Genomic DNA, 15,578 nt, shown 5'->3' with positions numbered 1-15,578 from the left:
TGTGGCTTTGAAAATCCTAGTCTAGCCATTTTAACAGAACACGTTTTAGTAAATATTAATTAGCATAGTGGAGCGTGCGAGTATTTTTGCTGTTACTATTTTTTATTCGCTTGATTAGTATCTTTATGCTTAATATACTTTAGAGCAGCCCTTAGGCTATGAATAGGGACATTGGGAAAGAAAACCACATTTCAACAGCAGTGAAATATGTAGGGCTAGGAGAGGGCTTGGAAGGGACAGAGCAGACAAATTGTATGGTTTTTGCTAAGATACACATAGCAAGCATCCTTCCTAAATAGGGCTGACTGTTAGGACAGCTATTGAAGAACAGATTGGTTGCATTATAAATGTGTTTTATAAATCATGTAATTGTCAGCTGACCCCGAATTAAATAAAGACAATTGTCCTCTATGGGTCCCCCCCCAACCCATGATGTTTCCTTTTTCCTGCCAGCCTGCTGTGTGTGCAGCAGGGGAGGTATTCCTGCCGAGAGCAGAATCTGGCCTTAGGTTTACAGCAGAATCATAAGCCTGCTCCCACTAGAGTTAATGGCAAAACTCCCATTGACTTCTACATGAAGCCCTATGCTTGTATTTTTGTTTTGTTTTGTTTTTTGGGGTGGTTTGTTGTTGTTTTTTTGAGTGTGGGGCTAAAACGCAACCATCCAACCAAACAAAAAGTTTCTGCAGGTTCTTGTTGTATACAATCCCAGCAACTGTGTGCAAAGACACTGTTTCTAACAGGCTACATTGCCCTAACTTATACATGTCATTTTTCCAGTTAGTTGTGGCTCACAAACCTTTAGCACACACAGAAAACTTACTGGAGGTGTGGGTCACCCAGGGTTGCCACCATATCTTCTTGTCCTTGTTTTCCTTGTTGCCGCCCTCCTCTGTAAAGGTGGTTGTAAAATGTACGTCGTGAAACAGATGGACAGGTCTTTTTTCCCCTCTCTACAACTTAAAAGAATTACATTTCTCAATGCACAAAGCTGTGCAGGGCCCACTGTGGGACTGCATTGGAGCCTGTGGGTTGGCTCTATGTACAGGCAGATCTCTTCATTCTTTGTGAGCCCTGGGGGGGTTCTCCACAGCAGCTCTGAATTGCAGGCAGGATCCATTCCCTGGATCTCATACCCCAGAATCCCGTTGCCTAGACACCCCATCGTGAAGAGCAGCAGAGGGAGTTTATATCAAAGACCAGTGGCCTAACTGTGGGTTTCAGGGATTAAATTCATCCCACAGACCTACAGACAAGGCCTGGACAGAGCCCAGTTACTTTGGCTTTGGATGCGAAGGCTGAATGTGAATTTCAGCTTCAGCAGCACTGGGGTTGTGAAAAGACAATTTACTGTGGACTGTGGAACACAGCAGTGCAAAAACGGAAAGCAGGGGAAGGGAAGGCACAGTGATCTCTCTCCATGTTGTTCTCACTACACAGGCTATTTAACGTGACATCATTTCACCTAGATCTAGCAGCTGCTGCTCTTTGGCGGATTGATCCACAGCTGTTTCTTCTGGGCTTGGTGTCATTTGCTTCAAATCGTCAAGTTTCTTCTGCTTCAATTTGATTAGTTCCATTCTATAGGTTTAAGACAGAACACAGACAGGAGTATCAAAATCATTAGCATTTAGATAAGTAAGTGCTTTCTGTCTTCAATGTATACCTTCAAATCAGAGGCACTGCTATGGGTACCCGCATGGTCCCACAGTATGCCAACATTTTTATGGCTGACTTAGAACAACGCTTCCTCAGTTCTCGTCCCCTAATGCCCCTACTCTACTTGCGCTATATTGATGACATCTTCATCATCTGGACCCATGGAAAAGAAGCCCTTGAGGAATTCCACCATGATTTCAACAATTTCCATCCCATTATCAACCTCAGCCTGGACCAGTCCACACAAGAGATCCACTTCCTGGACACTACGGTGCTAATAAGCAATGGTCACATAAACACCACCCTATACCAGAAACCTACTGACCGCTATTCCTACCTACATGCCTCCAGCTTTCACCCAGACCACACCACATGATCCATTGTCTACAGCCAAGCTCTACGATACAACTGCATTTGCTCCAACCCCTCAGACAGAGACAAACGCCTACAAGATCTCTATCAAACATTCTTACAACTACAATACCCACCTGCTGAAGTGAAGAAACAGATTGAAAGAGCCAGAAGAGTACCCAGAAGTCACCTACTACAGGACAGACCCAACAAAGAAAATAACAGAACGCCACTAGCCGTCACCTTCAGCCCCCAACTAAAACCTCTCCAGCGCATCATCAAGGATTTACAACCTATCCTGAAGGACGACCCATTGCTCTCACAAATCTTGGGAGACAGGCCAGTCCTTGCTTACAGACAGCCCCCCAACCTGAAGCAAATACTCACCAGCAACCACACACCACACAACAGAACCACTAACCCAGGAACCTATCCTTGCAACAAAGCCCGTTGCCAACTGTGTCCACATATCTATTCAGGGGACACCATCATAGGGCCTGATCACATCAGCCACACTATCAGAAGCTCATTCACCTGCACATCTACCAATGTGAAATATGCCATCATGTGTCAGCAATGCCCCTCTGCCATGTACATTGGTCAAACTGGACAGTCTCTACGTAAAAGAATAAATTGACACAAATCAGATGTCAAGAATTTTAACATTCATAAACCAGTCGGAGAACACTTCAATCTCTCTGGTCACTCGATTTCTGACCTAAAAATGGCTATTCTTCAACAAAAAAACTTCAAAAACAGACTCCAATGAGAGACTGCTGAATTGGAATTAATTTGCAAATTGGATACAATTAATTTAGGCTTGAATAGAGACTGGGAGTGGCTGAGTCATTACACAAAGTAAAACTATTTCCTCTTGTTTATTCCGCTCCCTCCCCCCCAACTGTTCTTCAGACGTTCTTGTTAACTGCTGGAAATGGCCCACCTTGATTATCGCTACAAAAGGTTTTCTCCCCCGGCTCCCCCACTCTCCTGTTGGTAATAGCTCATCTTAAGTGATCACTCTCCTTACAGTGTGCATGATAAACACCCATTTTTTCATGTTCTGTGTATATATAAATCTCCTCACTGTATTTTCCACTGAATGCATCCGATGAAGTGAGCTGTAGCTCACGAAAGCTTATGCTCAAATAAATTGGTTCATCTCTAAGGGGCCACAAGTACTCCTTTTCTTTTTGCAAACTTTACATAGTGATCCTCAAAAAATCCCCATGACATATGAGCCCCAACTTGGTCATTGTTATCTCCAACATAGTATTAATAATAGAGGTCATCAGAAAATGGGTGTTTTTCCTCATGTTAAATGTTGACTTTTTGTCAAAAAAAACCAACAACAAAACAAACCGCAAAATAAACATTTTTGGCCAAAAACTACCAAAATCCAAAAATGGCTAAAATGGCTAAAAATGGCTAAAAACATTTTGGCTAAAAATGTTTGGGGTTTGGGTTTTTTGAAGAAAGTAAAAAATTTTCAAGGAACTACACGCATTCTACACACTGTGTTCTGTCAAAAACCCAATTTTTTCATCGAAAAAAAGTTTTGACAGAAAAATTTGGAACAGCCCTGGTAACTAGCACCAGCTGGTAAATGTGGAAACAGTTTGTCCGACGACACAGATGGAGCAGAGGCCTTGTCAGAGCTGGATCTTGATCTCAGGAGTTTTCGGCTCCCAGTCCTGTACCCAAACTAGACACTTCTTTTTCTCTCTTTCTCTTTCAATCTCGTTCCCCACCATCTCCTCCTAACACCTGAAGTGTCACCAATACGCTTCATTCTGAAGCTTTTATCACAAGCACTAACACTAGCCCCAGGGCATATCTATCTAAAATATTATAACTGATACTAAAACAGGAGACCTGTGTCTTCACTGGACTTAAATTAACTTGAGAATATTAACATTGTAACAGGGCTAATCCAAACCCCACTGAAGTCAAGGGGAATCTTTGCACGGACTTCAGTAGGAATTGGCTTCAGCTCTGAATACAGACGTTGAGGAGCACTCCTTTGACAGCTAAGAAAAAAGGTTGTGATAATAACATACCCTTAGGCCAGAATGGGCTCAGCATATGTGTCTGAGAAGGCTGGTCACCTCCATAAGAACACATGCAAGCTAGCCAGCCAGGAAATAATAAAAGCATAATTATTCATTTGACTATGTATACTGTTGCGAGTATTATTATTATTTTTTTTACTGAGCATAGCTTACTTTGGACCTGGCTAAGATTTGGAAGCTATCGATTCCAAGATCTGATATTCAAAACAGGAAGCAGTTTGATATATGCATGTAATACTATAGGCCAAACCAAAATAAACTCCGCCAATGTTTGGCTTTTGGCCAACTTTGCATGTGGTGAGGAAATGTTTGGCATTTAACTTAGGAGTTTTGCAAGGAAACATCTGTGAAATTCTGCAGCAAATGACATGAAATGTTTGATCAAGCTTTGCTTATCTAACGAGTAATCGAGGTTTCATCCAGTCCCCACTGCAAGACGGAATGTGGGTCTCATTATTCCAGTCTGACAGCACCAGGCAGATTGTATTGTTTCTTACAGGGCTGTCGCCTATACCACATCAGTAATCAGGTAGCACCAGGGACTTGACACTGCCAAGTACAATCAGATTTATCACCCCTGTGGAGCCAATGATTATAGGCACAGTGCAGGTCCCCATTTCACACACCCTTTCAGTCTTCGAAGGAAGTTTAATACGTCTCTAGGTTGATTTTTCTTTGTCTGAATGGGGGCATCTCCAGTGAGGGACTCTTTAATAAAGCCTTGTGTTATAGCGCACTGGTGTAGTTGTACCGGTGCCAGTCCCTTTTGTAGATGTGATGTGTTAATGGGGACTTGCACCAATGCCACCTACCCTGGTTTCAAACTGGGATATATTGTACCAGTGCCAGCCTCAGTTTACCCCAGTGCAATATGGTATGGTTTGTACCAGTGTAGCTACACTACTGGCTAAAGCCCTAATGTAGACAATCCTTCTGATTGGATACCATCATTGATCCTATTGGCAATTTGTTCTCAAACAGTGAAAAGCCTAAAATTCCATGGCACAGAACAGCTGATTTTCGTCCAGCATAAGGGATCTTGTACCAGCCAAACAGCTGGCCTCTGTTACAATTCCTCTGTAGTATCAACCATGGAGCGGAGTCAATAGCTTTCTGGTCTTGCCGTCGAGAGTCCAAAACTCTCCTAGAACTACCTCTATCAGGATCCTAAAGTCCCACAGAAGAATAAGGGCAGGGAGTTCTTACTGTGTGTTGGGCACTGAGTACATATTTTGACCCCCTCCATTGGAAGCTCGTCAGTAACTATTTTCATTTGATTGCCATTGTTGTTGTTTGTAGCATTATCCCTCACTCTTCCTCATAGTGGCGGGAAAGGATTTGAGTTATGAGTCACTAAGAAGGTTGGGGGAGAGGGAATCAAAGAGGATGGAAAATATAGTATCCTATACTGTCATATAGAACAGAGAGAGAAGTGAAGAGATTACACATCCCCGAAGTCACCGGTTAGATATGTGGTGTATAAGTAGTGTGTGATTTTAAATGAACAGCAAACTTACTGTCTCCTCATGGCTTGTAATGATTTTTTCTCTTCCTCCAATCTGAGCGCCACAACTTTTTTCAGCTTCACTTCAAACAGTTCAGCTCCTCTGCGTGTGTGAAACAAACCAGATCGTTCGATAAACACTTCGCTGTGCAGCATGCAACTATCTTCACACCACAAAGGGGTAGACCGTGTTAAACATACCCCGCTAACCAGAGCATTATCAAGCTGGTAAATCACACTGGAGTGACACTTCTGTCTCCGTTCTCATTGGTGGATTAAGGTAATTGACAGCAATTACATCATTCTCCGGGCTCTGATTGGTGAGTTCTGGTCAAAAAGAGATTGACATCAGACCTCTGATTCCACCAATAAAAACAGCAGTTTCTGAAGATTTCAGTGAAGAGTCACTCTGGCAGTGAGACGGATGATTCAGAGTAAATCACTCCAGCAGAAATTTGAACAGAGAGAGGGCTTGATAGATATTAAACACCATATTAAGGGGTGTATTGTAAGTGCAGAAACAGACAAGCAGATATAGATAATGGATAAGGGACAACGAGAAACAGAAACTTGAAGTGGGAGAGGAATGTAGAAAGGGTAAAGGGAATCCTCTCCACCTCAAGAAGCTTCTCTTTCATGGACTACGGTGTCCCATGAACGTCCCAATAGAATTATAATCCCACAGTTCAGAGTTGCACATTATTTATTCTAGGTGACATTTTTTTTATGGCACATGCTATATTTTCTGTCTCTGCCACTTTCTGGTACTGCCCAAACATAGCTCCTAAACACATGGCGATCTGCTTGTCAAACCCTTCAGGATTTCCACTGAAATCCTCAGAACTACAGATGAATGTTATAACAGTCACAAAAGGTCTATATTCCCCACCCTGCCCATTGTGTGAAGTATGTGGTCCCGAAAGTTAGGATGTAAAGCCAGGTTTACCATAGACCCATCCTCATCTCTTGCCTCACTGACAAATTGGCTAAGGCATGATCATTGCAATGGAGCCTCAAGCACTTAAAACATCTGCCTTCTTAAGTCACACTCCTTACATGAAACCTTTGCAAGATTTCTTCCCCACCTTGAGTTTGCATCATCACCCAGGGCATTATAGAGGCTTGAGTCAGGTTGTAAGCGTCTTGGGGCAGGCGCCATATCTTGTTTACTTTTACAGCACTGAGCACATTATCAGTGCTCAGCAAGTATTAATAATTGTCTGACTGGATCCCTTGTTTTTGGAACACACACCTTGGGAGGCTCCCCATTACTATCTCCAGAAATCCAAATCCCAGAGAGACCAGATTTCTTTACAGAGAAGCGGGAGCCTCCAACTTCTCTGCACCATTGAGGACTGTTGGTTTAAACTTGTTACACCCAGTGCATGTACCTGGAAGCTAAGATCTTGGCAGCCTTCAGATCTGCCACTACGTAGAGGAAGTAGTAGCTCACAAAGACTCTCCGTTGGACCAGCAAGAAAGTGAAACTTATCGCGTCCCAAACAACCCCTGCTTCATTTTCAGGCAGCTCGCATTTCTCGTCCTCAGGAAGAGCTACACAGGAGAAATCATAGAATCATAGAATCATAGAACTGGAAGGGACCTCGAGAGGTCATCTAGTCCAGTCCTCTGCACTCGTGGCAGGACTAAGTATTATCTAGACCATCCCTGGTAGGTGTTTGTCTAACCTGCTCTTAAAAATCTCTAATGATGGAGATTCCACAACCTCCCTAGGCAATTTATTCCAGCACTTAACCACCCTGACAGTTAGGAAGTTTTCCTAATGTCCAGTGTAAACCTCCCTTCCTGCAATTTAAGCCCACTGCTTCTTGTCCTATCCTCGGAGGTTAAGAAGAACAATTTTTCTCCCTCCTCCTTGTGACAATCTTTTACATACTTGAAAACTGTTATCATGTCCCCTCTCAGTCTTCTCTTCTCCAGACTAAACAAACCCAATTTTTTCAATCTTCCCTTATAGGTCATGTTTTCTAGACCTTTAATCATTTTTGTCGCTCTTCTCTGGACTCTCTCCAATTTGTTCACATCCTTCCTGAAATGTGGCGCCCAGAACTGGACACAGTACTCCAGTTCAGACCTAATCAGCACAGAGTAGAGCAGAAGAATTACTTCTCGTGTCTTGCTTAAAACACTGCTGCTAATACATGCCAGAATGATGTTTCCTTTTTTTTGCAACAGCGTTACACTGTTGACTCATATTTAGCTTGTGGTCCACCATGACCCCCAGATCTCTTTCCACAGTATTACTTCTTAGGCAGTCATTTCCCATTTTGTATGTGTACAACTGATAGTTCTTTCCTAAATGGAGTATTTTGCATTTGTCCTTATTTAATTTCATCCTATTTACTTCAGACGATTTCTCCAGTTTATCCAGATCATTTTGAATTATAATCCTATCCTCCAAAGCATTTGCATCCCCTCCCCGTTTGGTATCGTCTGCAAACTTTATAAGTGTACACTCTATGCCATTATCTAACTCATTGATGAAGATATTGAACAGAACCGGACCCAGAACTGATGCCTGCCGGACCCTACTCATTATGCCCTTCCAGTATGACTGTGAACCACTAATAACTACTCTCTCGGAACAGTTTGCAACCAGTTTTGCACCCACCTTAGTAGCTCCATCTAGGTTGCATTCTCCTAGTTTGTGTATGAGAAGGTCATGCAAGACAGTATCAAAAGCTTTACTAAAGTCAAGATATACCACATCTACCGCTTCCCCCTTCACAAGGCTTGTTATCCTGTCAAAAAAAGCTATCAGGTCAGTTTGACACGATCTGTTCTTGACAAAACCATGCGGTCTGTTACTTATCACCTTATTATCTTCTAGATGTTTGCAAATTGATTGCTTAATTATTTGCTCGATTATCTTTCCAGGTACAGAAGTTAAGCTGAGTGGTCTGTAATTCCCTGGGTTGTCCTTATTTTCCTTTTTTATAGATTGGCACTATATTTGCCCTTTTCCAGTCTTCTGGAATCTTTCCCGTCTACCATGACTTCTCAAAGATAATTGCTAATGGCTCAGATGTCTCCTCAGTCAGCTCCTTGAGTAGTCTAGAATGCATTTCATCAGGCCCAGGTTACTTGAAGACATCTAATTTGTCCAAGTAATTTTTAACTTGTTCTTTCCCCATTTTAGCCTCTTCTGATCCTACCTCATTTTCACTGGTATTCACTACATTAGATGTCCAATCAGCACCAACCTTCTTGGTGAAAACCGAAACAAGTAAGTCATTAAGCACCTCTGCCATTTCCACATTTTCTGTTATTATTCTCCCCCTCCCCCATTGAGCAGCAGGCCTACCCTTTCCTTGGGCTTCCTCTTACTTCTAATGTATTTGTAGAATGTTTTCTTGTTACCCTTTATGTCTCCAGATAGTTTGATCTCGTTTTGTGCCTTGGACTTTCTAATTTTGTCCCTACATACTTGTGTTATTTCCACTAGTTTCCACTTTTTGTAGGACTCCTTTTTAATTTTTAGATCACTGAAGATCTAAAGCGTCACACCAGCTGTTCAAACGCTTCACTGCATGTTGTCCCTCTGAGACAGGCACTATCCAGTCTTCATGCTACAACACAGCAGGAAAAAACTGACAGACACATATACTTAACCTGCAGCAATTTGCAGCCGATAAAGAACCCTCAGGTTCTGCTATAGACATCATGAAACAGTGCAACCGTGAATAGGAAGGCAGCAAGTCAGGACTACCGGTTCAGCTCCTATTTTCATTCTCTATGATCTGATCCAAAGCCCAGTGAATTCAATGAAAAGACTCTCATTGGCTTCAATGGCCTTTGGATCAGACCCTGTGTAAGCCATTATACAATTCCTCTAGAGGCTTCTGGGCTCTTTTGTGGTCACCGTCTCTCTCACATACACACACCCCACATGGAATAACACATTGGAATGACTAGGGTGTATTATGGTGGCTTTCTACATTTCTCTGGAGCATCTAGCTCCTATCTGTTTCCCAGACTAGCTGGGCCATGGTATGTTTCCACATGGAATTGTTACATGCCATACAAATTTGTGACCTCCACTTCAATAAACAGGTCTCTGCTTGCACAGCTACTGATACAGTGTTTTATTGGCTTTGTAGAAAAAGTGGACTAGACTTTTGCTTACCCTTCAGTAAGAAAATGTTTTCCTGAAATTACAGTCAAATGGTACCTCCTCTCTGCCTGTTCATTATTTGCTACTTACCCAAGTCATACCCCGGTATAGTACAGAACATGCCAAAGGTCTGTATTAGCCAGCAATGGTTTCTCAGTAACTTATCAAGATAGGCACACGCTCCAATCTACAATCAAAAAGGAGACAGTGAAAAGGCTCAGCAGCATTTTGTTCCTTGTATTCATTTATCTAAGCTCTAATTGCACTTGCTGTTTTTATCTAAAGTAGTGTGATGGGTCAGTTTAATGAGCTTTTCTAGCTGCTGTTCCTGAATTAGCTAGAGAAGAGGATTCTCAGGTATCCCACTTTCCTGCCAAAGGAACAGAGAAGATAGGCAGCATGGAGGAATGGCCTGTAATTAGAGAAAAGTGCTTTGCTCTCTGTTTGCTGTTGGGAGGGCCCGCACGTGGAAAGCTGGGGCCAAGCCATGCCACATGTCCCTAATGGATGGACTGATAGATTTTCATGAGCAGGAAGCTATTTCTGAAAACTCTTTTTTACTTTTAAAGTGAATTTAGTTTTCATTAAAGGTGCTGCATGAGTAGCCTGGGGAAAGACATCTTCCTTTCATCCACAGAAGAGCTCCAGCACAGACCAGAGCTGTGAATGCTTCCCTACCCTCTAGGGGAAAGAGATATAGGGCCAGATTATTTTTTTGAAATGTGCATAATTTTATTATGTAACATTTATCATCATACAGAAGGGCTTAAATCAACTGAACTGGAAAAGTCAAACAGGGCCATATTCCAGTCACTGTCACAGAGAGCGTAAGTGGGCTGTGCCCAGGGGAGTTCCACAAATGGGTGGCAGAATCCTGCCCCAGAGGCCATAGGCCAGTAACAGAGCCACTACTTGGCCTCAGGACTTATTAGCCTTCAAAGCGGCTGTGTCCCCACCCCTTCGTGCATGGAGAGAAAGGCTTGAGGCAGTTAAGCCACTTCATTGCGGAAGCCCTGGTCATGCCCTTGTAACTCCCCAGTCTTGTCCTGAAACTCACCTCCCCTGCACACCACAGCTCCTGAAACCAACCTCACCCACAGCTCTGTATTTGCAGAAAGTGTGGGGCCCCCTTTCCCATGCTCTCCACATCCTGCTTTCCCCACACACAGCAGAAGCCCACTGATTCCACTGCCAGCTGGCTATTACTTGGCTGTGGAAATAGAGAGGATGGATGGTCTTGCAGTTCAAGCACTGGACTGGGACTCATGAGTTCTGGGTGATGTTCTCCACTCTGCCACACACTACCTGTGTGACCTTGGGAAAGTCACATGAACTCTGTGTCCTTCAGTCCCCTCCATCTGAAAAGTGGGGATACTAATACTTCCCTTTCTTCTACCTTTTGTCTGTCAAGAACCTCACTGACTTCAAGGATCTGCCCATGAGGAGGTCATTATAGGATCAGGGCCTTAGATAGTAAACTCTTGGGGCAGGGACATTTTTCATCATACACATGTAAATTCCTTAGCCCACTGGGTCCCAGATTTCGGATGGTGACTCTAGGTCCTACTGTAATATTAAAAATAGCCAGAGGGCAGATATTTCCCTAATTCTGTGAAAGACAATACATACAGCCAGAAGATTCTTCATCACTATAACTAAGGCAGTGTACGCCGTCAAATAGTCCCACAATCTGAGAACATTCTTGACCGGCTTTAGAAGGAGACCGCTTCCAAAGAGCATAAAGTAGAAACAGGCTGTCAGGTAGCCCAGACAGAATATGTTGATTCGAGTTGTCCCAGTGATAAAAATCAGGCAGAGCACAAACCAGAAGTGATAGCCGAACACAACCACTTTAGCCATATCCAAATAGGACCTGTGGGAGGGGAAATGAAGTGTCAGAGCAGTATCGGGAGACTCTCGTGTCTGCCAATTGGTGGCCGTGCACTTAAATATGTAAACCATCAGTGCCCCTTGACTTATGGCAGCACCCCATTGCATCTACACATTATACACCAGCTCAGTCGAGACTAGATCAGTGAACTTTGTGTTCCCTAGGTAGAAGCTCTACCAGGTGAACTGAGATAATAGGCTTGCCCACTCCTTTTGCAAACAGTTATTTTATCTATTACACTAAAAATTAAAGTGGTTCATAAATACATTGCTGGTTCAGACAGAGAAGAGAAAAGATGCTATGTGCAAAAAATTTCCACGCAGTATGAACTTTGCATAGACCCACTCAAGATCTTTTGCTAATGTGCTGATAAAGTTAACTAAATCTATTTTGATCTTTATCCTAGGATATTATAACAGTCCATTCTCTGATATCATGCCTCCTTGTAATGAAATGACATTTTATCTGGATGCATTGAGTACATTAAAAGCCAGCTACTGTACTTATAAGACATAGGGAATTCCAACAGAGTGCTAGAGTTTAGCAGCATGGCAGCAGTGGGTCAGCTTATAATTTTTAAGGGTGATGGTGATGAACTGTTGGGACAAACTACCTAAAGAAGCGGTGGATTCCCCATCTCTTGATGTCTTCAGATAAAGACTGGATGCCCATCCTGAAACTATGATTTAGTCAAACACAAGTTACTGGGCTCAAAACAGGGGTAAGTGGGTGAAATTCTCTGCCCTGTGTTGCACAGAAAGCCAGACTGGGTGATCTAGTGGTCCCTTCTGGCTTTGAAATCTATTAATTATTAAAGGGTTTGTAACTAAAGATGAGCCCCACCTACAAACACCCACAAACTATGGATTGGATGGGGACTCTGAGCACAAACCTGGCTCCAGATCCAAACTGCACAGCTGCCCTCTACTTCTCTTAAAGGCCTGATAAAATCTTATATCCAAACACCTTTCAAAATCCAGATTCCATGTTTCCACCTGTTATACTTGTCCAAAGCAAAACTTGTTGGTTCCTACCTGCAGTGGATAAAGTTTGGCACAGGGCTGTACTGGCTGAGAGCAGCTGGGTCTAATTCACGGCTGATCTCCACATTATCTCCTGCCTTTATTCGCACACAAGCCTTATTCTCATCTTCGAATACCTGCCATTGCAGGGAGGCAAAAAGCAGAAGCAGGAAGTCATCTGGGAGGAGACAGGAAAACAGCTTCTTAGCAGCTTCAGGCAAGACTGCTCTGGTTATGTTTAATATTATGGTGACAATGATTAGTAGATAGCAGCAGGAATTTCAGACAGTAAAATGCTGCACTGCATGATTGATACTTACACAGGAGAAAACTGGCATCAGGTCTCTTGGCAAAATCAGGCAGATAGAGCCACTTAATCAGATTGGAATGGATTGTCCAGCGAGAGGTTCTCCATGGATAATCTGTTGGCAAAGGGGTTCTTTTTATCACACAAAACATTTTAAGCTAATTTCTGAGCTTACAGCCTAGAAACGTTCGAGTTGAAGCGCACCGGCATTTCTCAAGGGAAATGGCACACGTCAGGATAACAGCACATCCTCCTGATAGCATAGGGTTGGCACGATCGCTACCAATAAAAGTGAGTGCTCATCAGTGCTGAAACAACTAGTGTTGAGGACGTGAGTTCTCCAGTGTGAGTTGGATTAAGTCTCTGAAGAATTCAGTGGGAGTCTGTGACAGGGCGTCCACCCCTCACTGGCATGTAAAGAGTTAAAAGAGGCCTAGAGAGACTGCATGGGGCGCAGTCAATAGGAGAGAGGCTGCAAGGAACAGCCAATCGGGGCCCAGCAGGCTCACATAAAAGGAGCTGCAGGGCAGAATAAAGGTCAGTAGCTGCTGGGAGCCCAAAGGATGAGGACTGTGTTGCTAACAGACTGAAAGAAAGCCAGCACCACGGACAGGTCAGTTGCTGGCAGGGACTGAGGGAGCAAGAGACAGCTCCTGATTGGCTACAGGGACTGAACAGCTGAGTGCCCTGCACTAAGGGCAAAGAAGATGCTGGGGCCATGGAGAAGTGGTCCAGGGGATTGTAGCAGTGATTAGAGGAACTAGAGGTGCAGGAGGCTGCAAGATACAAGGTCCCTGAGCTGGGACCTGGAGTAGTGGGTGGGCCCAGGTCCCCTCTGCCCCCCCATCCCAGTTGCCACTAGGGAAGTGGCATGATTATTGGACTGAGACACTAACCCCCGGGAGGGGGAACATGGATAGTGACATGGTCAAAGGGCTGAGCCATGAAGAGGATGCTGCAGTTCCGGCAGCTGAGGGAGGGGCTGTAGGTGGAATCAGGGACGGAGTGATGGTGTGCAAGCTGTGGACAGGGTGCGTCAGCCTCGAGCTAATCCCCAAAGTGATCACGAGGAGGCGCCAGCCTGGCCGTGAGTAATGCACCCCGTGAGAGAATCTTTCAACTGACTTTAATGGGAGCTGGACCAGAACTTAAAATCTTTGTAGTGTTATTCCTGGCATGCAGTTTACCACATGGGCTTGGGATTGAATAGAGACGGAATTGTCCCGGTCTGTTCCAGTGTGTTCTCTGACCTCTGCTTGTTGTAGCTCAGAGCCAGCTGATCTCAGCCAGTGAGTTACAAGCTATTTGGTCCCCCTGAAATACCTCACCTCATCTGTTTCTCTGCCGTAGCCTCGCTGCCCCCTCCCCTCCCATCCCTTGGCTGTACCTGGTGTCTCTGGAATCATGGAATAGCTTGGCTCTTCTGATTCTCATAGTGCAGGGAGAGCACATGGGGTGTCACCTATGCTAGGAGGTGAAACCAAGCCAGTCAGCCTAATATGACTGTAACCTTTTGAAGGGAAAAACCATAGAGAGGAAAAGAGAGGGAGAGAGAAGCTACAGACAAAAGACACAATTTTACAGGGATGTAATAATAATCATCGTAATACTAATATAATGTTTGGGTATGTTTTGGGGGTCACCTGACCAGATAAAGGTGCTTCAGCTTAAACGGGTTTAACAAGTCTGGTCACTGGATGCTCGTGGTGGAGTCTAAAAGAAAAGGTAGGCTGGAACACAAGAGAACTAAGAGGAAAGGATGGGTCTCCTCTCCGAGCAGGCGGTAGCCTCTGGGGATTATTGCCCAGTGGTTTTCAGTTGATTTGGTGGTGTTTTGAGGGGCAGATAACAAACAAGCCCTGAGGAAAGGGTGTTAGATGATTGAGGCTTGGAGTGTTATTTCCATTCCCTGGTTGGTAGAACACCCCGTACCCCCCCACTAGCTTACACACCATCACCAGGGACTTTCCCCTTTCGGTGTCCCTGTATGCCCTCTTCTCCTTGCAGAGCTGGATGGGATATGGCTCAACCACCCTCACCAGTCATGACTTGGCCAGTCCTCTTTCAGGTTATCAGTGACTGCTGGGGGCTTTTCTATGTGTTCACTGAACTGCCCCCACTCAGACAATGCACCATGTTGCATTTACCTTTGCAGAAAGTCGGAGGGAGGCCAATGCACAGCAAATACTGAAGGGTCATGACACTGGCAAGGAAAGAACAGTATCTCGGCCAGACCTCAGCCACTGCTTTCCTTCGGCGGCGGTGCAGCAGGTAGACAAGCCAGCAGCCGTGGAGAAGGGCATAAAAATCCATACGCTGCTTAATGACATTCACAACCACGATGAGACACATCTGAAAGAATGGAATGTTCCAGTGAACCAGGCGGCATCAGCATCGGTTAAAGCCCACGGTCACTCAGAAAGCCCTCCTGACTGCTTACTTTTTCAAAGGTCACCACTGCAGGGAGTGTTAGCACTCGGCTGTGTGGGAAAGTCGTACTGGTATCAGCTAAGATGTGAATTTAAACCAATATAATTTTAGCAGTATAGCCCTGCCATGTGGACGCTCTTACTCTGGCATGAGAGGCTTTTTTCAGTTTATCTTACATCACTTGAAAAGGAGTTTAACCTAATCTGA

At 44.1% G+C, this 15,578-nt stretch overlaps 1 protein-coding gene across 1 annotated transcript in view; it reads right to left on the bottom strand.

Annotated features, from left to right (window-relative positions):
- The window catches only part of LOC102933947 (piezo-type mechanosensitive ion channel component 2), a 63,096-nt gene that overhangs the window by 24,857 nt on the left and 22,661 nt on the right, over positions 1–15,578 (bottom strand). The window contains exons 20-29 of the mRNA XM_043527328.1: positions 15,089–15,293; positions 12,955–13,056; positions 12,647–12,812; positions 11,351–11,594; positions 9,808–9,908; positions 7,826–7,835; positions 6,978–7,123; positions 5,600–5,689; positions 1,466–1,581; positions 824–892 (exon numbers count right to left, since the gene is read on the bottom strand). Of these exons, the coding sequence (XP_043383263.1) occupies positions 824–892; positions 1,466–1,581; positions 5,600–5,689; positions 6,978–7,123; positions 7,826–7,835; positions 9,808–9,908; positions 11,351–11,594; positions 12,647–12,812; positions 12,955–13,056; positions 15,089–15,293 (1,249 nt within the window). The remainder of the gene's footprint in view (positions 1–823; positions 893–1,465; positions 1,582–5,599; positions 5,690–6,977; positions 7,124–7,825; positions 7,836–9,807; positions 9,909–11,350; positions 11,595–12,646; positions 12,813–12,954; positions 13,057–15,088; positions 15,294–15,578) is intronic.

Source organism: Chelonia mydas, chromosome 13, assembly GCF_015237465.2.
Source record: "Chelonia mydas isolate rCheMyd1 chromosome 13, rCheMyd1.pri.v2, whole genome shotgun sequence".
In the NCBI taxonomy this organism is placed as follows: domain Eukaryota; kingdom Metazoa; phylum Chordata; order Testudines; family Cheloniidae; genus Chelonia; species Chelonia mydas.
Note: the sequence above shows the minus strand (reverse complement) of the source record. Positions and strands in the feature narration are given on the sequence as shown.